Source organism: Dicentrarchus labrax, unplaced genomic scaffold, assembly GCF_905237075.1.
Source record: "Dicentrarchus labrax unplaced genomic scaffold, dlabrax2021, whole genome shotgun sequence".
NCBI lineage: Eukaryota > Metazoa > Chordata > Actinopteri > Moronidae > Dicentrarchus > Dicentrarchus labrax.
Window position 1 is genome coordinate 21994648 of NW_026136701.1, and position 23040 is coordinate 22017687.

General features: G+C 38.3%; 2 protein-coding genes across 4 annotated transcripts; both read left to right on the plus strand.

Moving 5' to 3' along the window:
* Positions 1 to 853: 853 nt before the first annotated feature.
* Positions 854 to 13512, plus strand: LOC127363790 (ATP-sensitive inward rectifier potassium channel 10-like). Of its 3 annotated transcripts, none has more exons than XM_051400685.1 (6): positions 854 to 1127; positions 7394 to 7739; positions 9377 to 9588; positions 10114 to 10245; positions 10460 to 10637; positions 11472 to 13512. In XM_051400685.1, the coding sequence occupies exons 2-6, from the start codon at positions 7394 to 7396 to the stop codon at positions 11864 to 11866; spliced, it is 1263 nt and encodes a 420-aa protein (XP_051256645.1). In that variant the 5' UTR covers positions 854 to 1127; the 3' UTR covers positions 11867 to 13512. The 3 variants fall into 3 exon arrangements, with proteins under 3 accessions (XP_051256645.1, XP_051256666.1, XP_051256656.1); XM_051400706.1 differs by lacking the exon at positions 854 to 1127 and adding an exon at positions 3212 to 3299; XM_051400696.1 differs by lacking the exon at positions 854 to 1127 and adding an exon at positions 3215 to 3299 and having other exon boundaries at positions 7426 to 7739.
* A 795-nt stretch (positions 13513 to 14307) lies between these two features.
* Positions 14308 to 21666, plus strand: LOC127363798 (uncharacterized). The gene is made up of 6 exons (XM_051400718.1): positions 14308 to 14595; positions 16192 to 16503; positions 16590 to 16855; positions 17418 to 17505; positions 18768 to 18841; positions 19797 to 21666. The coding sequence occupies exons 1-6, from the start codon at positions 14535 to 14537 to the stop codon at positions 20010 to 20012; spliced, it is 1017 nt and encodes a 338-aa protein (XP_051256678.1). The 5' UTR covers positions 14308 to 14534; the 3' UTR covers positions 20013 to 21666.
* The last annotated feature ends 1374 nt before the right edge of the window (positions 21667 to 23040 follow it).

A 23040-nucleotide genomic window follows, 5' to 3' on the forward strand; every position in this document is an offset into this window, starting at 1 on the left:
CAGCTCCAACGATGATGCTTATATGCTAGAAGTGCCTCAATCGTTTCCAACATCCTTTACTGTGTAAGTACATGGCAATTTAAAAACAAAGAAATACCACAAAATATTACAAAAAGGCCTTTCCTCAACTTTGTATCAGACGGACACACATTTGCACATTTGACCAATGGTCCTCATCAACTCCATCCACCTCTCCCTCTTTCAATTAAATAATGCTTTGTCACCCTCTCCTGAGGCAGAATAAGGGGTTGTATTCACCTCACGAACGTCCTTCTTTATGTTTGAGCTTACCAGGACGCTCCGTACGGATGCTCTTGGACACAGCAAACGGCGGGCTGAAGTTATGAATAGGGGGCTCTGTGATGCCCCCTAAAAGAACTGTGTGTTTCTATGTGTGTGCTGCAGGGGGTGGTCTGTTGGGGCCGCTTGTTGGCGTGTGCCCGTGTGCATTTGTGGAGAATGTGCATGTGAGGCCCCAAACATGTGCATCCATCTGTGTGTGTTTGTGTGCACAGTTGTGGACATTGTACATTTAGTTTGGGGGGGTGATGCAACAAAATATGATGAAAGAAAAAGTAATGTTCTGAATCAGATTCTTTCAGGCCAAATTTCAAGGCGGCAGTATGATGTATTTGTGCTCCTATGTGTTAATCTGATACTGAATTGAGACTGGGGGGAGTGGCGATCAATTATTCCAGCAATTACACAGACGTGAGCTGGACACAACAAGAATTCAGGAGTGAAGAGGAGAGAGAGACTGAGGAAAAGAGGAAAGTGTGTGTGTGTGTGTGTGTGTGTGTGTGTGAGAGAGAGAGAGAGAGAGAGAGATGCCTTTTATAAAGACTAGTCCAGTGTCTTTGGGAATAATTTGTGAGCAGTGAGACAGGGTTTGGGTCAGAAAGACAACCCCGATAAGCCAATGACTGTCTCCATAACTCTCCTCAATGGTGTTTCAGTGTTGTGGGACGCGGGCTGCTGAAGTTACTCTTCCTGCAGAATTACAGTCTCAGTTGTGTCGTGTGAGCATGCGTACGACAACAAAGCAGACATGTGGACGAAAGGCTGAAGCTCCGGGCTCCAAACTCCTCTCTGCACGGATCAATTAGATTGCAATCCCAGCTGAAAAGGTAAGCAAACTAATTTCTCTGCAGAGTGCAATGAAAATATGAATAAAAAAGATCTTTGTATGGCGATAAAATATATTTGTTTTTTGATTTAATAAGTGAATATTCTTTCTAATACAGTTCAGGTAAGTTTCTCATTTGTTCCTACCTGGATAATGACAATATCCAGAAAGGAAGTGAATATTGTGATAGATTCAAATCTCTATTTTTTTCATTTATATAATGTTTCATTTATTGTCAACTAATATGTATTTACAAATGTATTTTTATTGCATTATTTCCACAGCTAATTGATATATTTCACTGGTAAACAATGGTTAGTTATAAAAAACAAATCTGATTAGGAATTTCTAAATTGGCCAAAATTGGCCACATTTTAAATGAATTCATTGCCTATAGACTCACACAACCCACATTATCTTAAATTAAATAAACTATTTACTGTGGAGGGATGATTTTGTCTTGGCTGATGAAAATATGTAATAAGAAAATAACATGACAGCATCACAATAATGTCTACCTGAAATTTAGGTAATGGAGCAAGTTTTTCTCATCAGGATACCTGTTTATGTACAGCTGCATTATGGACTGTAGAAAGTTGATCTTCAGACGTTATTTGATGCAGAGTTTGGTGTAAAGTTCCTCATGTAATAACAACAGGACCATCAGAGAGGAATGAAACTGAGTTTATGGAAGACTCAAATGTCTAGTCAGAGTTCACATCCAATCAGATCACAGCAGATTTCACAGCATCAGATCTGACAAACAGTGTCAGTTTGTTTATCCTGCAGTTGTGAAATACAGATGGAGTATGTATTCTGCAAACCATAAAACCTTAAAAATGATATATATATATAAACATTTTTTACTTGATATCAGATCACAACATGAGTCAGAGCACTCACTGCACTATACTAGGTAAAAAAGTGGGAAATCAGATCAGAAGTTATGCTGTTAGATGTTCAAGAGGCATGATGGAAATAACTCATTAGGCTTAATTGTGTTTTTATCCCAAACGATTGTGTGCACAGTTAGTGTGCTTCAGCCTCCTAATTAAATCAATAAAGAAGTGAATGATGCTTGCTTAAGAACCCTAAACCATTTTAACTTATATTAGTCTCCTTTATGGACAATTGAACACATTTTCTTCACTACATCTCCATCACTACCAGAGTAGAGTTTGATATTGTGAAGTAAGTAGACATGTTAGCAGGTATTGAGGAAATCTGATAACAAATAAAATAGAAATAAAATTGAAATAGTAGAAGGAGAAAGAGAGGGAAACATGGAGATGAAGGATAGAGTTGTTTTCTGTTGGAAAGTTATTCTTTTATTCTTTTCTAATACATCCCACCTTATTTAGGTGCCTTACGCAACTCTGTTGTGTTTAAAGTAAACAAAAGGAAAGAAAGAGAAAGAAAGGAAGGTGAGAGCGAAGCAAACTGAGGGGGGAGAGAAAGAAAAAGTGTGTGAGTGTAAGTGGGAGAAAGAGAGGGAGAGATGGAGGGGGATTACTCCTCACTCCAGAATACTAACGAGGGCCTTTTGTCACAGATCTCTTTCTCTTTCCCTTCCTCTCTTCCGTTCTCTCGCTTTCCCTTTCACTCATCTCTCTCTCTCTCTCTCTCTCACACACACACACACACACACACACACACACACACGGATACACACATGGATACACACACAGATACACAAATACACACATACACAAATACAGACAAATACACACATAATTGTGCAATCTTTTTCAAATAATTGCAAACAAACACGCACATACATGCATACAAAATCACACATGTACGCCTACAATCACACACACACATAATACAGAAACACGCATGTAATTGCGATCTCCCACTCTCACATAATCACACACACACGCACACACATGGATGGACACAGAGTCGTTTTTGTCAATGGTGTCTTTTGTTTCTTTTATCTCAGCTCCAAACAAAGCATTCCTGTGTACACAGAGGAGAGAGAGAAGGAAGGAGAGAGAAAGAGGAAAGTAGAAAAAGAGAGAGAGAGAGGGAGATCAGGAAAACATTCAGCGCTCCTTTGTTGGGCAAAAGAAAAAGTTTTGATTCAGTTTTTGGATTCGGCTCACTGAGGCAGGGCAGTACAGTAAAGTTGTCGTGCTGCCATGGAGATGGAATACATCCTGCTGGAGAGGTTGGTCAAGAACTATTTCCCTCCTTTCACTCTCATTTACTCCCATTTTGCTCTATTAGTTATCTGATATATGCCTGTGGTGGAATTTGTGGGTTTTTATTTGGGAAGTGAGTGTGTTTGAGTGTGAAGAGGAAATTGGGTGAGAGGGCAACATGAGTTGAAAGAGTAAAGGTTTTCAATGGCGTCATTGTAATTATGAAGCTTTTGAGGGGCTCACCCTTGCATAATCACAAAAGTGTGATGTAATTAAAGCTGATTGGTTATGCAAGCCGTGATCAGCATTGCATCGAAGCTATTTTGATTTACACAATATGGCCAAAAGTATATGGACACCCATGTTGTCATATGTTTGTTTACTTCTCCTGGACCAGAAGTACTTTCCATAGGTTGAGTTAGCTCCTTTCTGTCCAAATAAGGGAAGTCTGAATGATATTTTTGCCCCCGTGCACATAAAAGAAAAAATTCTTTACAGACTATTTAATAGTCTATAAAGAATTTTTTATTTTTTACATTTGGTGTGGAAGAACTGGTGTGCAGAGAGCCCTGACCTCAACACCATCCAACACCTTTGGGATGAACTGAAATGTAGACTGTGAGCCTGACCTTCATGGTGTAAAGTCATTTTAAATAATTTTAATTTAAAGTGCATTTACTCATTTATTTTGACTTGTGACCTTGCGCCACTTGTCACACCTCAGATGTTGGCGAGTTATTAGGAGAAATTTTCCCTTTTGAATCTTCCCAGATGTTTCCATTTAAAAAATATTTAAAGCCAAAAGAGGCTGAAATTATCCAGTAGCCTATTTCACAAATGCAAAGATTATAGAAGTGCAAAAATATATAATATATATATTATTAGATATAATTTTTTGTGACTGAACTTTTTCCTCTTTACCAACCCATTTACCATCTCACAACCACTGCACTTTACTACATAACTGTATATAAATGCTACTTAAACACTGATTAGTAGTATTAATAATCTGTCACAGGGGACATTTTTCTGTACTTTTAATACTCAAAGTTCTGTACATTTTGTGTACTTCTTGAGTACTTCTTCCATCACTTGTTACACCCATCATCAGTGGCAGAAATGCAAATCCCTGAAAGCCTCACACCAGAGGAGAGGAGGAATAAGATATTCAGCAATCACATACAAGAGTAATGTTACGGTGTCCATATACTTTTGACCATATAGTGCACTGTTAACAACATGTCTATCGGGTGTAATTGTATGTTTTGCATTAATGTGTATGAAGAATCAATACAGAGAAACCTTGTGAGGGTCCAGAGAATAAAGCAGCAAGAAACACCTGAGAAAAGTCAAACTTTGGCCCTTTTCCTACCAAACCTTTACCACAGGCTCCAGTTACGAGTCAGAAGTTCACTCTTTGTCCACTAAAGGCCTCTCTAGCTAGAATCAACAGTGAAGCCTTTAAAAAAAACTTTATCTAGATAAACGTCCGAGTTTCGGACAAAGATTTTTTTTACCTTAATTGATTCATTCAAGTTTCTCCTCTTTCCTTCAGTTGACAAATGAGACTCTGTGTGAATAGTTTGTTTGGTTAATGCAGTACATCTTCATCCTAATTCTACTCTTCCTTCTTTTGTCTTTCCTCTTCCTTATCGTCTTCTTTTGTGGGTTATCCTCTCCCTACTGGATTCGTTGGACGTAAGTCAGCGTATCAAATGTGTGGAGATACAGTAACTGTCTGTCACTGCACGTGAATGTTCTGACAAGGGCACACATTCATACTAACATCCCACAGTGTAAAGCACTATAAACACAGATATTACTGTAACTCACAAGTGACAGATGCAGGTTGGGAATATTTGCAGTTCACGTTCTTTGCATCATGACAATAACACATGGGGATTTTCTTCTTGAATCAGCCCTGTAGATATCACATGTGCACTATCAAAATTATCTACAAATAGTTTCCATCTGTAACACCACTTCCTCAGTCAGCCCTAATACGTCATTTTAAATAGCACCATGAAGATAGCAACTAAACCAGAAGGGTTTTTGTTGGTGTTCACGCTTCTACATGTAGTGTTTAGTGCTGATAGAATAGGTGGGAGATGGGAATCTCAATATTTTGCTAATACTTGGTCATATTGGACAAATTAAAATATTGACCTGTATGCTAGAGTCATTAGAATTCAGCATCAGTAGACCAAACATCGGTACAAAACCTCATGTCAATTCATCTGATAGTTGTAAAGATATCTCTGGACCAACATGGTAGACCAATTGACTGACAGGGGGCCATGATGCTAATAAAAACCTTTCGCTTCTTTAATGACGTATTCATGACATATTGTAACAGACAGATCACAGTTTTAATTCAGGTCTGACACACTATTTCTTTTTCCGTCTCACCTCTGTGTTTCATTGTGACTGTTGTAACTCTAGCTTCCAACCTATTTTAAAAAAAACAACCTTATCTTTAGTCATGCATAAGAGTGGTTTATAATTGCTTCATATTTATTGTAAAGATGTGGAAATCAGTGTGGAAACTAATGGGGAAACCAGAGGGACAGTTATTCCTCTAACAGCTGTAAGTTACAGAGAATTTACGAAATTCAATTGAAAAAACACTTCTCGAAATCTAACTTCTTCCTCAAGACAAGATTGTCTCTTGGTAGCCAATGTCTCTTCCACTATTATATCTTTAATGACCGAGGCAAACTGAGGGCCTCAGTATGCTTCAAACTAATTGCATCTGAAACACCCCCCCACCACCGTTCAAAGACAATTGTAAATTTCCAACACCAACAATACAACAAGCACTCAATCAGTGGTGTACAAAGGTGAGACGGTGGCCAGGATTTGAACTTTTCCTTTCTATTTGTGCTATATGACAGCAGGCTTTTTGGGCCTGTCTTTGAGTGTTGGAGCATATATACAGAGTTTTGCCTTTAGACAAAACCTTGTACAAAGTAGGTTGTTTTAAGTGCAAAGAGACCTTAATGCTTAAAGGGGCTATATTTTGGGTCTGGCTTGATTGACAGTTGTCTCTGGCTGTTAGTGTCCGCTGTGGTGGTTGTACTTGACACAGAACTTTATTTTCTGGTTATAAATTACTGATAAGATGACAAAAGATAGAGAACAACACACGGTAAACCCACTCAGGTGTTTTTTTTCCACACCTCTGCATTTAAATACACTATAAATAGGTATTTTGCAGTGTGGTTACCTCAGGAAACTCCCACTATAGTTCCACCAAATTTCAGATGAAAATTTAGTCAAATAATCAAAAACACTTTGTGGGCGAGCTTGGCCTTTCAGGTTTTTACTTGTTTTGCTCATTAAAACTGTGGTTAATTCAGAGTTCCAGTTTGATGTTCACTTGTCTGCTGTAGTTAACTTTTATTAACTACAGCAGCATTAAATAGTTCATTTATTTTGCCAAATATTTTGAATATAATCAATGACAGGTTTGGTTTCAAGCATTATTAGGTTCCCTTGAGATAAATTTCCGTGAATATGAGAGCAGGTGGTTGCAGGGGGAAGTTACCAAAACCCACAGTCATCAGGGGAAGTTTCTACATTTTTATAGGTGGCAACGGAAATCACCATTATCATAATCAGATAATAAGGTCCTGCTGATGTTGTTAATACTGTGATACTGGGGTGTCCAAACTTTCTCACTTTCTCTTGGAAGACCATACCCGAAAACTTGATGGTCGGCCAAAGGCCAATAACAAATGCCTATTGTATTGTATTGTTAAATTATCTCAAATTCCCTTAATTGACTGACGTAGTATGCAGTGTCATTCTGATCACTGTGATCAGATTATGAAAAATTATGCATAATTAGACATATTACATATTTAAATTAGAATTTTTACCTCACAAAAATAAAACAGCATAAACAGCTACTTTTTGTTTCACTATCAACATCTGGTGGGCCGAATTGGCCAGGAGGCCCCTATTTTGGCATCCAGCTTCTTTTCAGTAAGCTTAATTAAAGACCTCCCAGTCCACCCCAATAATCTCTTTATAACTAATACCCCATTGAGAGTACTGACCAGGAAACAAGTCAATCAAACATATGATTTAACTCCTCTTTCTTTGTGTTATTCACCAGATGACATCTGCCACACCTCCTTCCTCTCGTAGCTCCTCGCCTCAGAAGGTTTGCCACTCACAGACCCAGACAGATGTTTTAAAACCCTTACTGGGTGGTGGCATTTCCGGTGGTGGCGGGACTCTGAGGAAGAGGAGACGTGTCCTGTCCAAAGATGGCCGTAGCAACGTGCGCATTGAACATGTCAGCGGGCGGAGTGCTCTGTACATGCGTGACCTCTGGACAACTTTTCTGGACATGCAGTGGCGCTACAAGTTCTTCCTTTTTGTGGCCACATTTGCAGGCACCTGGTTCCTGTTCGGGGTCCTGTGGTATCTGGTGGCACTGGTGCATGGAGACCTGCTTGGTGAGTTAGCATGGATTGTAGATTAATGGCTATTTTGATGTATCTTTCGAGGACCTTCCTTGACAAGGTGTGTTCACAATCTGTTTGGAGTTGATGGTCACACAATGACATGTCTCCTTCCATAGCCACTCCCCCAGCACACATGAGTACACCGGGCCTGACTACTGCTGGAGGACGAGTTATGGCCTGAATGAAATTATAAACTGGGTTTATCGTGGATTTTAAATAAATAGAACAAAAAAATAAATAAAAATAAAAAAAGGCTTCTGGAATACATACTCCAAATCCATATACCAAATACCAAATCTACTATTTTTTTTAAAATTAAAATATTACATGTATAAGCACTTTATTAGGCTGCCTATCTATCCTGGTCATATTTTGTAGTGTTTTCTCAGAGGAAATCTACTAATTCTAATGTGTATATAAAAATGTAAAAATATCCACACCCAAGATGCAAATACAGTAGTCAACTGGAAAGAAGTGTGATCGAGACATGCTGTCATGTTTTTTTTTTTTCTTTACAAGTTGCAAAAAGGGCGCTATTCAAGCTAGAACATACTGAAAGAGACATATTTCAGTTCCTGTTCTCTGGGGTGTTGGTCATTATGAGTCAACTCCAGGAAATGGTTCAAAACAATAGTTTCCCTAGGAATAAAGAGGCAGGTGATGACATAAAAAGCCCTGCTAATAGAAACCAAAAAGGGTAATTTATTAACGTAATCCACACAAAATTCTGATTATGCAAAGAGTCATTGTGGGATTTTTTGTGACATCCAGAAAAATCTATTTGGGATAGTATGTGTCACATGACCTGCAGTTCCCGTACGGTTCCTTGAGCCTAGGTTTATACCATTGACATATTCATCACACTATGTGCAAATATTTTAATTTGTTTTTCCCTTAAATTCTCTGAAAACTTATTATAAAAAGTTATGTCACATACCTTAACAAATAATGTCTTTTGGATTTTGGGTGAACTGTAAAATCTTTATGTTTGGGTTAGGGTTAGGGTTTGTTATGTTCACGCATTAAGTGTGTGTGCAGTTGTGCAAAAAAAGCAATTGCATGCACACTAATACTGTGAAACACATGAACACAGTTGACAAAGTTGAGCATATGTTTAACTCAGATTACCTGCTGCATGAAGTGTTAGAGTGGTGGCTAGGAAGTGAAGAACTGCTGTCTTAAAGCAAGATGCCCTTTCAATTTAATCTGTCTTTTTTAAAAAAAAATCTAATTTGTGTTATTGTTTTATCAATTTTATAAACATAAAGTACTTTGTAACATTTATTTAATATTGTATTTCCTGAACCCAATCCTGAGGTTGAACTAACCCTGACAAAATTAAACATTAGTGTCAGGAAATAACCCTTCATATCTTTAACAACATCTGCTCTCAACTTCCAACTTCCTCTAATGCTGTTTGCTCAACTGATAATGTTGCATAAAGATAGAAGGTTGTGCCAAAAACTTATGTTCTTCCCTTTAAATGTTTCACTTTTGAGACATTACAATGACCAACTTCCCATAATAAAGTGTGCAGAAGAAAAAAAACGACACACAAACTGTTATGTTAACATAACATAGAATAACGTCAATGAGCTTTTGTTGCCTTTTCAACCATGTTCCTCTAGAATTTGACCCTCCGTCAAACCACACACCCTGTGTGCTGCAGATGCAGACACTGACAGGGGCTTTCCTCTTCTCTCTGGAGTCCCAGACAACCATTGGTTATGGTTTTCGCTGCATCACTGAGGAATGTCCGGCTGCCATCATCCTACTCATCATCCAGCTGGTCCTCACCATGCTGCTAGAGATCTTCATCACTGGTACCTTCCTGGCCAAGGTAGCCATAACATAACACACTGAGCTGCAAAGTGAGATACAGTGAAAAGCATTTACAAGGAAAAGCAGAACATCCTTCCCTAGAGGTCCACTGTGTAACATTTAGGAGGATCTATTGGCAGAAATGTACTATAATGTTCATAGGTATGTTTTCATTAGTATATAATCACCTGAATAAAGAAATTGTTAAATTTTTGGTCGCCTTCCATGGAGACTATGATAACCTATGAATATTATATTCCTTTTTTGCCAATAGATCCTCTTAAATGTTATACAATGGACCTTTAAATAACTCAATCACAACTGTATACAATTCCTTGCAGTTTGCAATCATCTGTGTTTATGCTGAGAGCAAGACTCTTAGGTTGGAGATACTTGCTTTTAACGCATGATGACGTATCCTATAAATCCATTTGGCCCGTTGGTTGTGCACGTCCTCAGAAATGAATGTGTGCTTAAACAGCAAGTATATATCTCTCTTCTCAAAGATTATGAGACTGAAACCAGTACTGATTTCTCTGCTCAGGTTGCTCGGCCAAAGAAGCGGGGTGAAACAGTGAAGTTTAGCCAACATGCTGTGGTGTCGACCCAGGAAGGCCGACCCTGCCTGATGATCAGGGTGGCCAACATGCGCAAGAGTCTCCTGATTGGGTGTCAGGTGAGTGTGTATATACATAATTCGTCTGATATTTCCACCATTTCTATAAATTCTACTAGTTTGTCTAAAAGAATTGACAGTTAAATAGGAAATAATGGAATAAAATCAAAAAAGGCCACAATACAATATGTGTTGGTATGGTTGGTGTATGGGCAATGTTTCAAACTGGGAACCAATTTAGCCAAAACAACCTGTGCACATTGTTCCCTCCCAGGTGACTGGAAAACTGCTCCAGACGTCCCTGACCAAGGAAGGCGAGACGGTTCGTCTAGACCAGAGGAATGTACCTTTCCAAGTTGACACATCCAGTGATAGCCCCTTTCTCATCCTGCCCCTCACGTTTTACCACCTCATCGATGACAACAGCCCTCTGCGAGCCTGGGCAGCCAAGGGTAAGTTTGATGGTGAGGGCAGGAGATTTGGTGGGTGGTGGTAGTGTCGTAAGTACAAGGTGTTTTATCTTTGCAATCTTTTGACTTATGCTGAGTCAATCAAACAATATGGTTTTATAAAATGAGATCCACAGCTGTAATTGTGGTGGCCCAAAATGGCAACAAGGATGAAGGGTGCAAAAAAGAAAAAAAAAAAAGGAACATGATAGCTAGAGTGCATATTTTCACTTCATGTGTTCAGAAGGACATTTTTGTTTACTGTAGAGTAATCCAGGGGGTTTCAAAGTCTGGGACTATTGGCCTCCCCTCAGACAAAGCTAGGAAAAAGGTAATCTCTCTAGATAACCCTATACGGTAATCTTATGTTACATAAGTTCTACAACACTATAGTCTGTTAATATAAAGTTGCTTTCTGCCAGCTACAGCAACACTTCCTCACTTTTTTTTTAGAAATTATTACATTACTAAGAAATCATGTGACGGCTGGTAAACTGCATATCTCTGACCTAAATTTCCTCTTTTTAGTGGTTGGTTCAGATGGTGTGAACCATTTTTATCCACTTGCATGACAAAGTTTTATATTTTGCTTGAGTCTCTCACATGCGTGTGCATATGTGCATCCTCATGAGCATCCATGGGATACGTATAACATGGGAACCTGCTTATAACGACAGTGCACTACTGGTGGTCAAAAACTACAATGTGTATCTTTTAAGTTTAGTATGTGTTATTGTTTCCTCCTTCCTCTCCCATTTTTCCTTTTTACCTTCTGCCTCTTCTTCCTTTACCCCCCTGTAATGTATCATCTCCTCCCATCTCATTTACCTCCACTAGGTGGAGGCTGGACAGATCCAGAATTGGCAGACTTTGAGCTGCTGGTGATCATGAGCGCTACAGTTGAGCCGACCTCCGCCACTTGCCAGGTTCGCACTTCCTACCTACCGGATGAGATTCTCTGGGGCTATGAGTTTCCCCCTGTAGTCTCCCTTTCCCCATCAGGCAAATACGTAGCAGACTTCGCCTTCTTCGACAAGGTGGCCAAGACCAAGACCACGCCCATCTTCAAACCATCTAGCCCCCAGCAAGTGTACCAGAGCAACGGGGGTGGGACTGTACCTGAGGTGTGCGATCCGGACAAGATTCGATTGGAGCAGAGCTACAGGGAGAGAGGGGACGAACGTGGCCGGGCCAGAGAGACTCCTCTCAGTGTTCGCATCAGCAACGTGTGAACAGAAGGGAGCATTTCGTAGAGTGCAATGCACAGAAGACTGATTTGCTGTCAGTGTCAACAGCAAATCAATGAAACAACATATCAACACAACTTGGGAGACTGTCTTTTTAGACTGTTTTGAACTTGTATCAGAAAGATATGTGGGTCCCAGTAGCACCAAAATCACGCAGAAAGCAAATATGGAAGACTGCAGACTACTGTTGTATCAACTTCAAGTTTGTCACTGTCATATGTTTTACACTGGTTTGACTGTATTCATATGTCGGCATAACACACTGCCTAACTGCAGCTAATGTATGTGTTTTGGATCATATACTGTAGACACAAAAATAACAGCTTGGTTTATTTATTCACACAGGAAAAAAATAATCATAAAAATCAGAGATAGAAAACAAAAGAAGCAGTGGAGAGTACGGAAAACTTGGTGGGCTTGTTGGGATCTCCCCCTGAGTACTCAATGTGAAATCACACACAGAAAGGTTTGTGAAAGTGTCAGTGAGTATGAATGTGTATTTTCCACTGTTAGGGGTACATGAAGGAGTACGGGGAAGGGTTGCTGTTGGGGGAGGCTGTATGTTCATAGGTTTTACACTCTTCACTGTTCATCTACAGTTTAGTTTAAATCTTGTCAAATACGGGTCTGTGGCCTAATGTGTGGCAGTTTGGGGGTCCTTGACACCAAAAAGGTTGAGAATTGTCGTATGACTTTGAGTTTCAACTTAGTTTGCTTCTGTTGCAGTAAAAACACCAATGAGTAATGCTAAGGTTAACCTCAAACGCACAAAATCCCCGCCCCCAAGCTTTTATTTTAACATTTCCTGTTAAACTGACAGCAGTACTGGAGTAAAAGACACAGACACAGTGTAAATGATATGCATTGTACATGGCAATGTACTGTAATATGTTAGTTTACGCACTTTGGAGATTCTGTTACACTAACGTAGCACTACAACTGGAATTTAGACAAATGTGAGATTGAATATGTTGTGTTCAAGGTGCTCTGTATCTCTTTCTTGTTTTCTGTTAAATACTATGACTGTTATTACTGTTAGCACTTTATGTAAGTACATGCACCTTTGCACCTTAGGAAGGTTAGCTGCCTATGTTTGGAACCTTAAGACAGGAGATTTTAATACTACTAAAAGCATTTACATGTTGAATATCATTGAATTTGATGTTTCAAACTGATGCTTCTTTCCTACAAAGCTAATCGGAATTTCAGTTTGTCTGTGCCAGTGGCCTGAAGAAAACTGAACTGTAACTCATTACTAACAGCTACTGTACATACATGGATTTTAGTTAGTCCTACTAACTATGTCAAATGAAAGAGTTATCAAAGCCCCTTTTATTTAAGGACATGAAGAAGTCTTGTAATATGATTACACCAGATTACACCTGATGGCTGAGAGATGAGAATGTAAAGTTGTAAGTCACTGATAATGATAATGACTTCGTCCTCTCAAGAAATGTGTGACAATGATGGTTAGGCATGATGAATGAAACAAATATGTTGGAAATTGTAACTTTGTGACATTTCCTTAATTAACATCAAACTCTGGACTGTTAATAGTGTTTAGGAGAGAGAACAAACAAGATAAATTCTCTCTAAAAAGTGATTTAATAAAGCTGGGTTACTAAAGGCCACATTTTGTTTATAAATGTGTCTTTAAAGGTCCAGTGTGTTGGATTTAGCGGCATCTGTTGCAGATTGAAACTCCGTTGCTTCATCCTTTCCTTTCAAGCACAAAGGAGAAACTGTGGCTCCGGAGCGTGTGAAAATCTAGAGCCAGTGTTTGATTTGTCCCTTCAGGGCAGAAAATAATTATGCAGTGCAATTTTTGAATTTGAGTCTGGGAGAATGTAAACAGTAACAAGATAGTGATGAAAATAATATAGTTTTCATCTTCACATAAAAAGTCTGGCATTTGAGGTGCCCTGACAGCTCACATGGTAGAGCTGGTGCCCCATGTATCAAGTCCTTGCTGCAGTGGCCATAGGTCATCTCATCCGATGAGATAACATAGTAGTAACATGGTATTTTGCTTAAGGTACAGGCCGGCAAAGTGCAGTAGATCCTGATGAACTGCACTTGAAGCTGACGGATGTTTAATTAGTCATAGCCTAAATGATAGTCAAGTTATGGCATTTTTTTTATGTAGTCCAATATCACAACTCTGCCTCAAGGAACTTACAGCATACAACACCCTCTGTCCTTAGACCCTCAATTTAGATAAGGAAAACTACACCCTAAAAAACCTTTAAAAAAACCTGATAAAAATGGAAGAAACCCCAAGAAGATCAACACAGGTGGGATTCTCTTCCAGGATGGACAGACATGCAATATATGTTCATGTGTGTACAGAATATAACAGTACATGCGCAGTGCGATACAACTCACATTCAAATATGAGAGCCATGGCTTGTAAAACTATAAACCACACCCTATTCACAACACTTCACTACATATCATGAAAATACTCAATCGTCAATTGTGTTTCTCAAAGAAATATACATTTAATTTAGAAAAGGGGGTTATTTCTTCCATAGAAACTTTTGCAGTAAAACCAGTTTACAGTGGGTTGTCCAGACAAAAAACATTTACGAGAAGCTGCTGAGTTCGTTCCGTCAAAAGCCTCACCACTTCCTCGTTACCCACATTTAGAAGAATGGGGCCCATAGTCGTACTTCTCTTTGCTCTTTCTCTGCTGCATTTGTGTGAAACACAAGGTAAGAACTTTTTTATTTATATTCCCATTGTTGAGAGACCTTTCTGGTACTGTGTATGACTATTAAAGCAATAAATGTTTGATAAAAACTTTTTTCTGAACTATATACAGTAATACTGAGAAATGTATGCAATGTGCTCTTTGGGAATTATTTCAATAGTGATGCCAGTAAACTGTAAAACTATAACTTTTTTAGTGAGATATATTGAGATATACAGTAAAATTAGTTACCCCACCCATTCGATCCAGACAGATTTAAAAAAAACTTATTTTAACCCAGCAGATAACAGTAGACTGATTGACCTTGAGATGAGCTGTTTTAAGATTTAACTGTTTATTTATATTGAAATACTTGATATACTGATTGACTGAAAAACCAGAGATGTAGGCAGTAATTCAGAAGTGTGGAAACAGGTTATAGCAGTTTTTAACTGCATGATGTAAACTCTTTCTAAAAACCCCAGATTCTCTTAAAAAATACCAATGATGTGATCTCAGTGCAGAGACATAGCACAACATTTTCACCCTGTACACAGACGTTCTCTATGGGCACCTCCACACATGAGTGCCCTGTATACTCAGTAACCCCACCCTGCCGTTAATCTGCACGATTATATTATACAGAACAAAAAATTATCTAGTGTAGAGTTCATCTGAAGTCATTAATCAATACAGTTATTTTATTTCACCAGGATAATCTATACAGTATCAATACTTCTATCCCAGAAGTCTTGGGTACATATATATATAAAAAAAAGTTTTCTAAAAACTCTGATGTCAGCTTTCACGCAACTTTAACCCCTAGGTTACTGAAAATAATTAAAAATAAAGCTCTAAGACAAAACAGAACTTGAAATCGTCCCTGTAGCATCTGAGGGTGTCAGAGTATTTTCTAGAGAAAAGAGATGAAAAACATGAATATCTTTATCTTCTTCCACGAAACATGAAGAAACCAGACTTCCGCATAATTCACTTCCTGCATAACTTAATGCAGTCTTGTCAAGTATATATTTATATATGTAACAGTGAAGACACACACACACACACACACACACACACACACACACACACACACACACACACACACACACACACAACAGTGCTAATCATGATTAAGATTACATCCACTTTTTAAATTCAGTACTACATTAAATTGAGTTATCTCTGGATGTTGTACCACTGAACAGAAGATTTCCTCTGTAGTTGTTATGTATAGAATGTATGTTTGAAATAATAAGGATACACAATATACAGTTTGGGAGAGCGAGGAGAGCCTATAAAGCTTCAGAAGTTAGCCTGTCAGAAATAATGATTAGTGGGATAATAGCATGATTATTATATTTAGTAGGTTACATAGTAGGTGGTCACACCAGGACATTGATGTAAACCAGTAAACAGTAACAGAAGTAATCAATAACAATAACAAATTGTATTTATATATTTTTTTTATGTCACCTTGTTCTTGATATAGCAACACTAGCATTCATTTGGGGTTGTATTTGTGTATGAATGTATTGGATGGTGACTATGAGAAACACTTTTCAAGTGATACAGATGCCTTAAACCTACATGATGTTGATATCTGTTCTTTCTGCAGGTACCAGCACTGGGACTCCTGTGTTTGTGCAGACAGGAAAAGATTTATTCCTGGAGGTCAACAAACCTGTAACTCCACTACTACAAGTAAAAGGCAGTGATTTTAAATGGACACTCAATGACAAAATAAATATTGTAAAATTAGCTAATGGTAATGCGATAATTTTGAATTTTGAGGATAGAGCTGAATTTTATAAAGAAAATTACACTTTAGTCTTGAAGAATGTACAAAAGAAAGACAGTGGAGAATACATTGCAAAAGTTTCTGGTAAACAAGAACATCTTGTAGCTGAATACAAGGTCACAGTTATGGGTAAGTTTCTTAACATTTCAAATGTTGACATACAGCAGTACCCTGTTATAAAACCCTTCACAACTACTGAATGTTTTTTCTTCCAGATCCAGTGTCTCCAGTTAAGCTGGAGGTGAACCCCAGCAGCTCCTGTAACCTCACTGTGATCTGCAGTACAACGGACTCTCACATCAGCAGCACTTACAGGTGTGTCAACCAAACCTGCTCTCCAGAGGGAAGAGAGAGATCAGAGGTCACAACCTATCCTTCTATCGAAGTCTACCTGCAGCAAGGCCTCATCATCTGTAACCATAGCAACCAGGTCAGCTGGGAACAGGACACGTTGGAGATTAAACCTCTCTGTGAGAAACAAACAGGAACAGGTAAGATTAAAAGACATCATAACAAACAGTGATTGATAGTTTAAATCTACTCATTCAGCAAAAAAATTTTTTATTTTTGAACATCTTTTTTTTTAGCTTCTGAAAAATGTCAGATCTCATTTGTACTCTTAATGTTTGTCTTATAGACCTTGGTAAAGGTGGAAATATAGAGTGGCTGGGGTGCCTTTTTTCCACTTAGCAATATTATCCTTTGTCTAATGCAGCTTCATGAAAATAACTTTTCATGAAGTTTTTCACATGATGTTTTTCTTGTGAATATATTTGATACAGCCAGCCAATCCCACTGTCTCTCTGCTCTAAACAGCAGGGCTTACATTGTGTGGGGGAAGTGTTGTAATTGTCATATGCAGATCATCATCAATAGATATGTCACCAAATACCAAAAACACACACTGGTCACAAAAAAAAGATTAAACTCAGACAGAGAGATTATTTCTACTTCTAGAACAGTTCTGCCCTTTTAGAAATATTTGTAAAATTAAAAGTGCAACCTTGAAGTGAATATTTCTGATCAAGTTCTTTTGTTTCTTTACAGCCTTGAATGCAGCCATCACGATTTCGATTGCAACAGGACTTGCAACTGTATTGGCCTTGGTTTGCCTTGGCCTTTTCTTAATATGTAAGTCCCAGCATGCTTTTCACCACAATAACAATGTAATAAAATCTTCATAATTGCTGCAATTACATAGAAATACAGAGTTGCAGCCGAGCGTAACCCGTTATACCCACAAGAGAAGTTTCCTTGTATGACTAGGCAAACCATCAGAACAGCTGGAAAAAAAAAATACTTTGAGGCAAATGACCTGAGGTTTTAAAGACTGGTGACAAATTAAATGAAAAACCTGATGAATGAGTGGAGGAACATTACAAATTCAGACACTTTTCATACAGGACACAAGGGGTCATTGAATGGTTGGATGAGAAAAATGACATTAATTGAACTACAGGAGAATGGAGAGAAACTAGGTTTGTGTTGGTTTTTCCTTTAAATTGTCACCCATCTGTAGAACAGACGTTGAACCTGAATTACGCTTTAGAGCACTTGTTTGTTTATTATGTCTGGTTTAACTTTTGTTTCTCTATGTTTGTCGCCCCTTCCCGCAATCCCTCTCTAATTATTTGCAGTCAACTGTTCAAAACATTTTATTTTGAACTTCATTTGCAAAAAAATGTCCCTGCTAATCTTGTTTTTGGAAAAGCAGATTTGCTATCATCATTAATTTTGCTAGATACTGTATCTACTGTATCATTTTGTGGGCTGTACTAATTCAAAAAACTTGCCAGCAAATGTAAGGAACCATTATTTTCAACATGTTCTCACTCCCAAATCGTTAAATACTGCCCCCTATGTTTTACAATATAACGCAATGAGTATCCCTCTGGTGTCACTTCTTGAGGCACAGGGCTCCACGATCAAGTTAGCAAGAATGAGTATGCATCTTAACCTTTTGGAGTCACAACCCTCCAGAATAATCAGGTTGGTGTTCACGACACACTGACCAAGCGGCAGTATTTGACGAGTTGGGAGCTGTCGAGCTGTCATTTTACATTTTGAATGTGATAACATCATATTGTAGCTGTTTTTGTTCTCAACCTCTACTAACAAACGCTGCTAGCTCATTTGTCAAACATATTATGGCCTGCCACCCCAGAAGTTTGTAAAATTACAAACAAAAAATGCTTTGAAAAGTTTTACCACCCAACAAAGGCTTGTTTTAATCTAATAACCCAACTGTAATATAAAAACTAACAATAACTCTGACCTATAATAATAACTCAAACACAGATGTAAAATGTAACATTTTACAAAGAAATTAAGAAAAATTTAAATTTCAAATCATCAATGGTTTTTATTTTTTATTTTTTATGATTGACCTACAGATAAAAAAAAGCGCAACGGAAATAAAGAATTTGAAGAACCGAACAACGGAAATACAGTATATGAAGTTCCTCAGGCAAGTGTTTTTTCCACACAACACACTTTCCAAACTTTTCTAGTCAAACTGAGGAACATAATTTTACACAGTGTGTAGTTTAACAATAAAGGCATGATTTTAAGGAATAAAGAAATACTTAAAAATAAATTTAAATATAACACTAACAAAAGAAATCCAACTAAGCATATAAAGGCTGTTACATAGTCGCTGTTCCCGACCTGTAGCGCGACAATGTGACGTCACAGGAGCGCCGTAACTATTTATACTTGCGCGTGGTGGTCGCAACACTAGTTGCAGTCTTCTCCTGAACAGAGGTGTCGCAACTGAGGAAAGGCTACCGACTTTGCTATTTCTACGCACTAGAAGAAGAAGAGGTCGTGAGGATTCTTTCAAATTTTCCGGCATATGGCGTCTTCTTTTCCAACATTCATGGCGATTTCTCGCTATGAATTCTGGCACCTCTGGGCATCTCTGTGTGCCTTCATTAAAGGATCGTACAGATGCCTGTAGAGGCGCACTTGCTTGGAAAGCTTGCCCTCGAACTCGTCCATCTTCCTGTTTCTGCTTTGGCGCGCTCAGCTGAAAAAAATAGAGTGGTGCACGACTTGGCGCGACCTGGCCTAAATCCTGGCGCGCCAGCGAGATCTACGTTATTTTGACGTCACATTGTCTCGCTACAGGTCGGGAACGGCGAGTATGTAACACCCTTAACACTGTTTTACATGCAGTCCATCTAAATTACCTCCTACAACAGCTGCTGCCTCCAGTCTGCTGCATGCTATATGTAGACGTCACTCTCTGTGCTGCTTTCTTGTGTTCTAATGTCTTGATGTAAACTGAAGAACTCCCAGATGAATATATTCAAACATGTTGGATGAGTTCTCTTTGAACAGCTGGTTTGGATATATACAGTAAAATAAAGCAATGGTGGCAAGCATTTTATTTTCCTAACAACAATTTGATTCATTTATAGGACATCAATCCGGCCCAACTTCTGAATCAGAATCCTACACCAGATGCTTCAAGTCTTTCTCCAACCTCTACCTACTGCCTGGTGCAATTTCACACTGGACCTGGACCAAGAGAATCTACGACACGCGACACCTCTTTGCCAGAGACTGTGTACGCTCAGGTTGACAGATCTGCCAAAACTAAATACAAATCCCCCAACAACCAACACAAGAGCTGAAAGCCACTGATAAGATATACACCGATCCGCCATAACATTATGACCACTGACGGGTGGAGTGAATAACACTGATTATCTCATCATCATGACACCTGTGGGTGGGATATATTAGGCAGCAAGTGAACATTTTGCCCTCAAAGTTGAATTGTTAGAAGAAGCAAAAATGGGCAGTGTGAGGATTTGAGTGACTTTGACACGGGTCAAAATGTGATGGCTAGACGACTGGGTTAGAGCATCTCCAGGACTGCAGCTCTTGTGGGGTGTTCCCGGTCTGCAGAGGTCAGTACCTATCAAAAGTGGACCAAGGAAGGAAAAGCGGTGAACCGGAGACAAGCTCATGGGTGGCCCAGGCTCATTGATCCACGTGGGGAGCAAAGGTTGGACGTGGACAGACGAGCTACTGTAGCTTAAATTGCTGAAAAAGTGCTGGTCCTGATAGAAAGGTGTCAGAACACACAGTGCATCACAGTTTGTTGTGTATGGGGCTGCATAACATTACGACCACCCGCAGGCCCAGGTGGTTATAATGTTATAATGTTATGGTTGATCGGTGTGTTTACACAACTAAACCATGGCAGGTACTTGTTGGATAACTCAGCCAGAGTGGTCTTCTAACATGTTGGCACAAAGGGGATGTTGGACCCTCTTGCGATTCTGTCTAGCTTTAAAGCACAGCATGAACAAATTTTTTCCCATATTTTCCGATTAGTCTCAAAACCCTACTGTTTATATCATCATTTTTGGAATGTGTTCTGCTAGGTGTCCTGTAACATTATGGATAAACGTAAGGTAGGCTGTTTAGTGTCATGAAAAAATCTGAGGGCTGATCAGACACAGACGCATTTCTACAAGTGCGGCAACTGTCTCTTTCAAAGACAACGAGCCTAAATGAAACTATCACAGTATGACTTATGAATTCCCCATTTCGTTCACACATTCTTGCTCTTTCATCTACCAGCATCAGAATAGGAAGGAAGAGATAAAGACCACATCTTACTTGATTTGATTGGCTGCCTGGGTTGAGTGTGACATTGATGTGTAACTTTAAGTTTATAATATTTTAACTTTTATACGTGTGTCTAAAAACTTCTACAATAAAGCTGCAGGGACAGGAGCACACGCTAGGTGCGCCTAAAACATGTTTAAAGTAGCTGTGGGTATAATGCGGAATATTAAACAAGGCCTAAGATGCCAAAGTGCTTCCTGATATATATTAGCTGAAACTACAAGGGACTTCTTCCACACACGTACTTCCCCCAGTCCTTCTGACAGCACATACAGTAGAGAGACTATATGTTATTTTTTCTGTTTAGTGGTTTAAGTGGTTGGTTAAAAGTTAAATAACAGCAAGACTACAGTGCTCTTGTTATCAGGAGACAATGAGATAATTTTTTTTGAGTCATCTGGATAGCTGTGAGGGTTGAGATGAACTACATGAAGTCCTAGAATTGGCCATATGAGATTCCATACAGCATGTTGACTACAGTCATGTAAAATATATTCTGTTTTTCTCACATAGAAGTGAACCATACGTGAACTGAACTCTCAAGCCTGTTGATGAAAGTTCCCAGAAGTTTCCGTTTTTCTTGCCTCCATTTTGTTTTACATTTAGTGTATGTATGAAATAAATAAAAACTGTATATTTTTATGTGAATTATTTGTGCTGTTATGGTTATTAAAAGTTACACTTCCTTCAGCCACTGCTGCCACAAGAGCTAAATCTTGTTTGCGTCATCCATCTAAAAATTTAAGGGGCATACATTTACATAAAAAGACTATATCCAAGGATGAGAATTAAGTTTCGGAGCAATGTTTTTGATCAAAAGAGTAAGTAGAAGTACTCCGCCCTAAAAATGTGATTTTTGAGCTTTAAACTAAATTATATAACATTACTGTGATGAAACCCATCAAAGCTGGTGTTAAAATTTACATTCTTAATTTAACGTTGCCAGCAGGTAGCTCCTCACTGTTACTGAGTTTATCTGCATTTCTACCGTCAATATTAATTCAATAACTGCTTCTAAAGCAAAAACTTCACCAGCCGACATGTTAGAGCGGGAGTCTGACCTGAAATCACGGAGAAATGAACAACAACAACAATCAGGATTACAGCTTTCTGTGACGTTTTCCTCAGGTAAATACTGCTATATTAACTACATATACATACATATAACTAATATATATATTAACCTCTATCTATCACATAATGTTAGTGTTTATACCTTAACTATGAGAACCAACACTGTGTTTTATGCTTGTCTTTACAGGTACAGCAGTGAGCAGTGACCTACAGTCTACACAGCCCAGTGAAGTTAAACATATTATATATTACATAATATTAACAACATTAGTCAAGCAGTTGTTTCTAGTGAAGAAACACCCAGTAAATGTACCAAAGTAATCAGAGTAATAGTATAATGATTACTGTAACCTCCCATCTGTTATATTCTTTATACACATTAGTTTACTGAGACCATGGAAACAGAAACCTGGAATACTTTATCCTGTACAACATGTCAACATAACTGAAGGAATCACTCATCTAATAAAGTAACTTGTTCATGTGGTTTAAATCATATTTCATAGTCTGATATTTTAACTTAAAAGTATTATTACCAAAGTTCACCTTCAGATATGTGTAAAAGCTGCAATTATGTTTGAACCCTAGTATTAAAAATACTGTATACTGAATATTCTATCATTTATATTATATACTGTATTATGATGTCATTTATCTTCCAATGTAATAAAGTTTGAATGTGAGACAGTAATGTATTGTGTTGCTTACAGTCATTAATACAGGTTTAAATTTCACATTTTCATATGGATAGATGTTACACGAATCAGGTTTTCAACTCTTGTACATCCAGGAAATCTTCATAAAACCTCTGTGAAATAACATGTTATTTATATAAAACCACACTTATTACTGAATTTAAAAACAACCAAAACTCTTCTTAAAAGTAAAACACTTTATTTATATTTCATTCATATTCCAGTTACACATGTTGTAAGTAACAAAGCTATA

Excerpts from the sequence above, each read along its gene's own strand:
- LOC127363790 (XM_051400685.1), top strand. The coding sequence starts at position 7,394 with ATGACATCTGCCACACCTCCTTCCTCTCGTAGCTCCTCGCCTCAGAAG. Across the intron at positions 7,740-9,376 it reads GGTGCATGGAGACCTGCTTG|AATTTGACCCTCCGTCAAAC; the intron begins GTGAGTTAGCAT and ends ATGTTCCTCTAG. Across the intron at positions 10,638-11,471 it reads GCGAGCCTGGGCAGCCAAGG|GTGGAGGCTGGACAGATCCA; the intron begins GTAAGTTTGATG and ends TACCTCCACTAG.
- LOC127363798 (XM_051400718.1), top strand. The coding sequence starts at position 14,535 with ATGGGGCCCATAGTCGTACTTCTCTTTGCTCTTTCTCTGCTGCATTTG. Across the intron at positions 16,856-17,417 it reads AACCTCTCTGTGAGAAACAA|ACAGCCTTGAATGCAGCCAT; the intron begins ACAGGAACAGGT and ends TTTTGTTTCTTT. Across the intron at positions 18,842-19,796 it reads CAGTATATGAAGTTCCTCAG|GACATCAATCCGGCCCAACT; the intron begins GCAAGTGTTTTT and ends ATTCATTTATAG.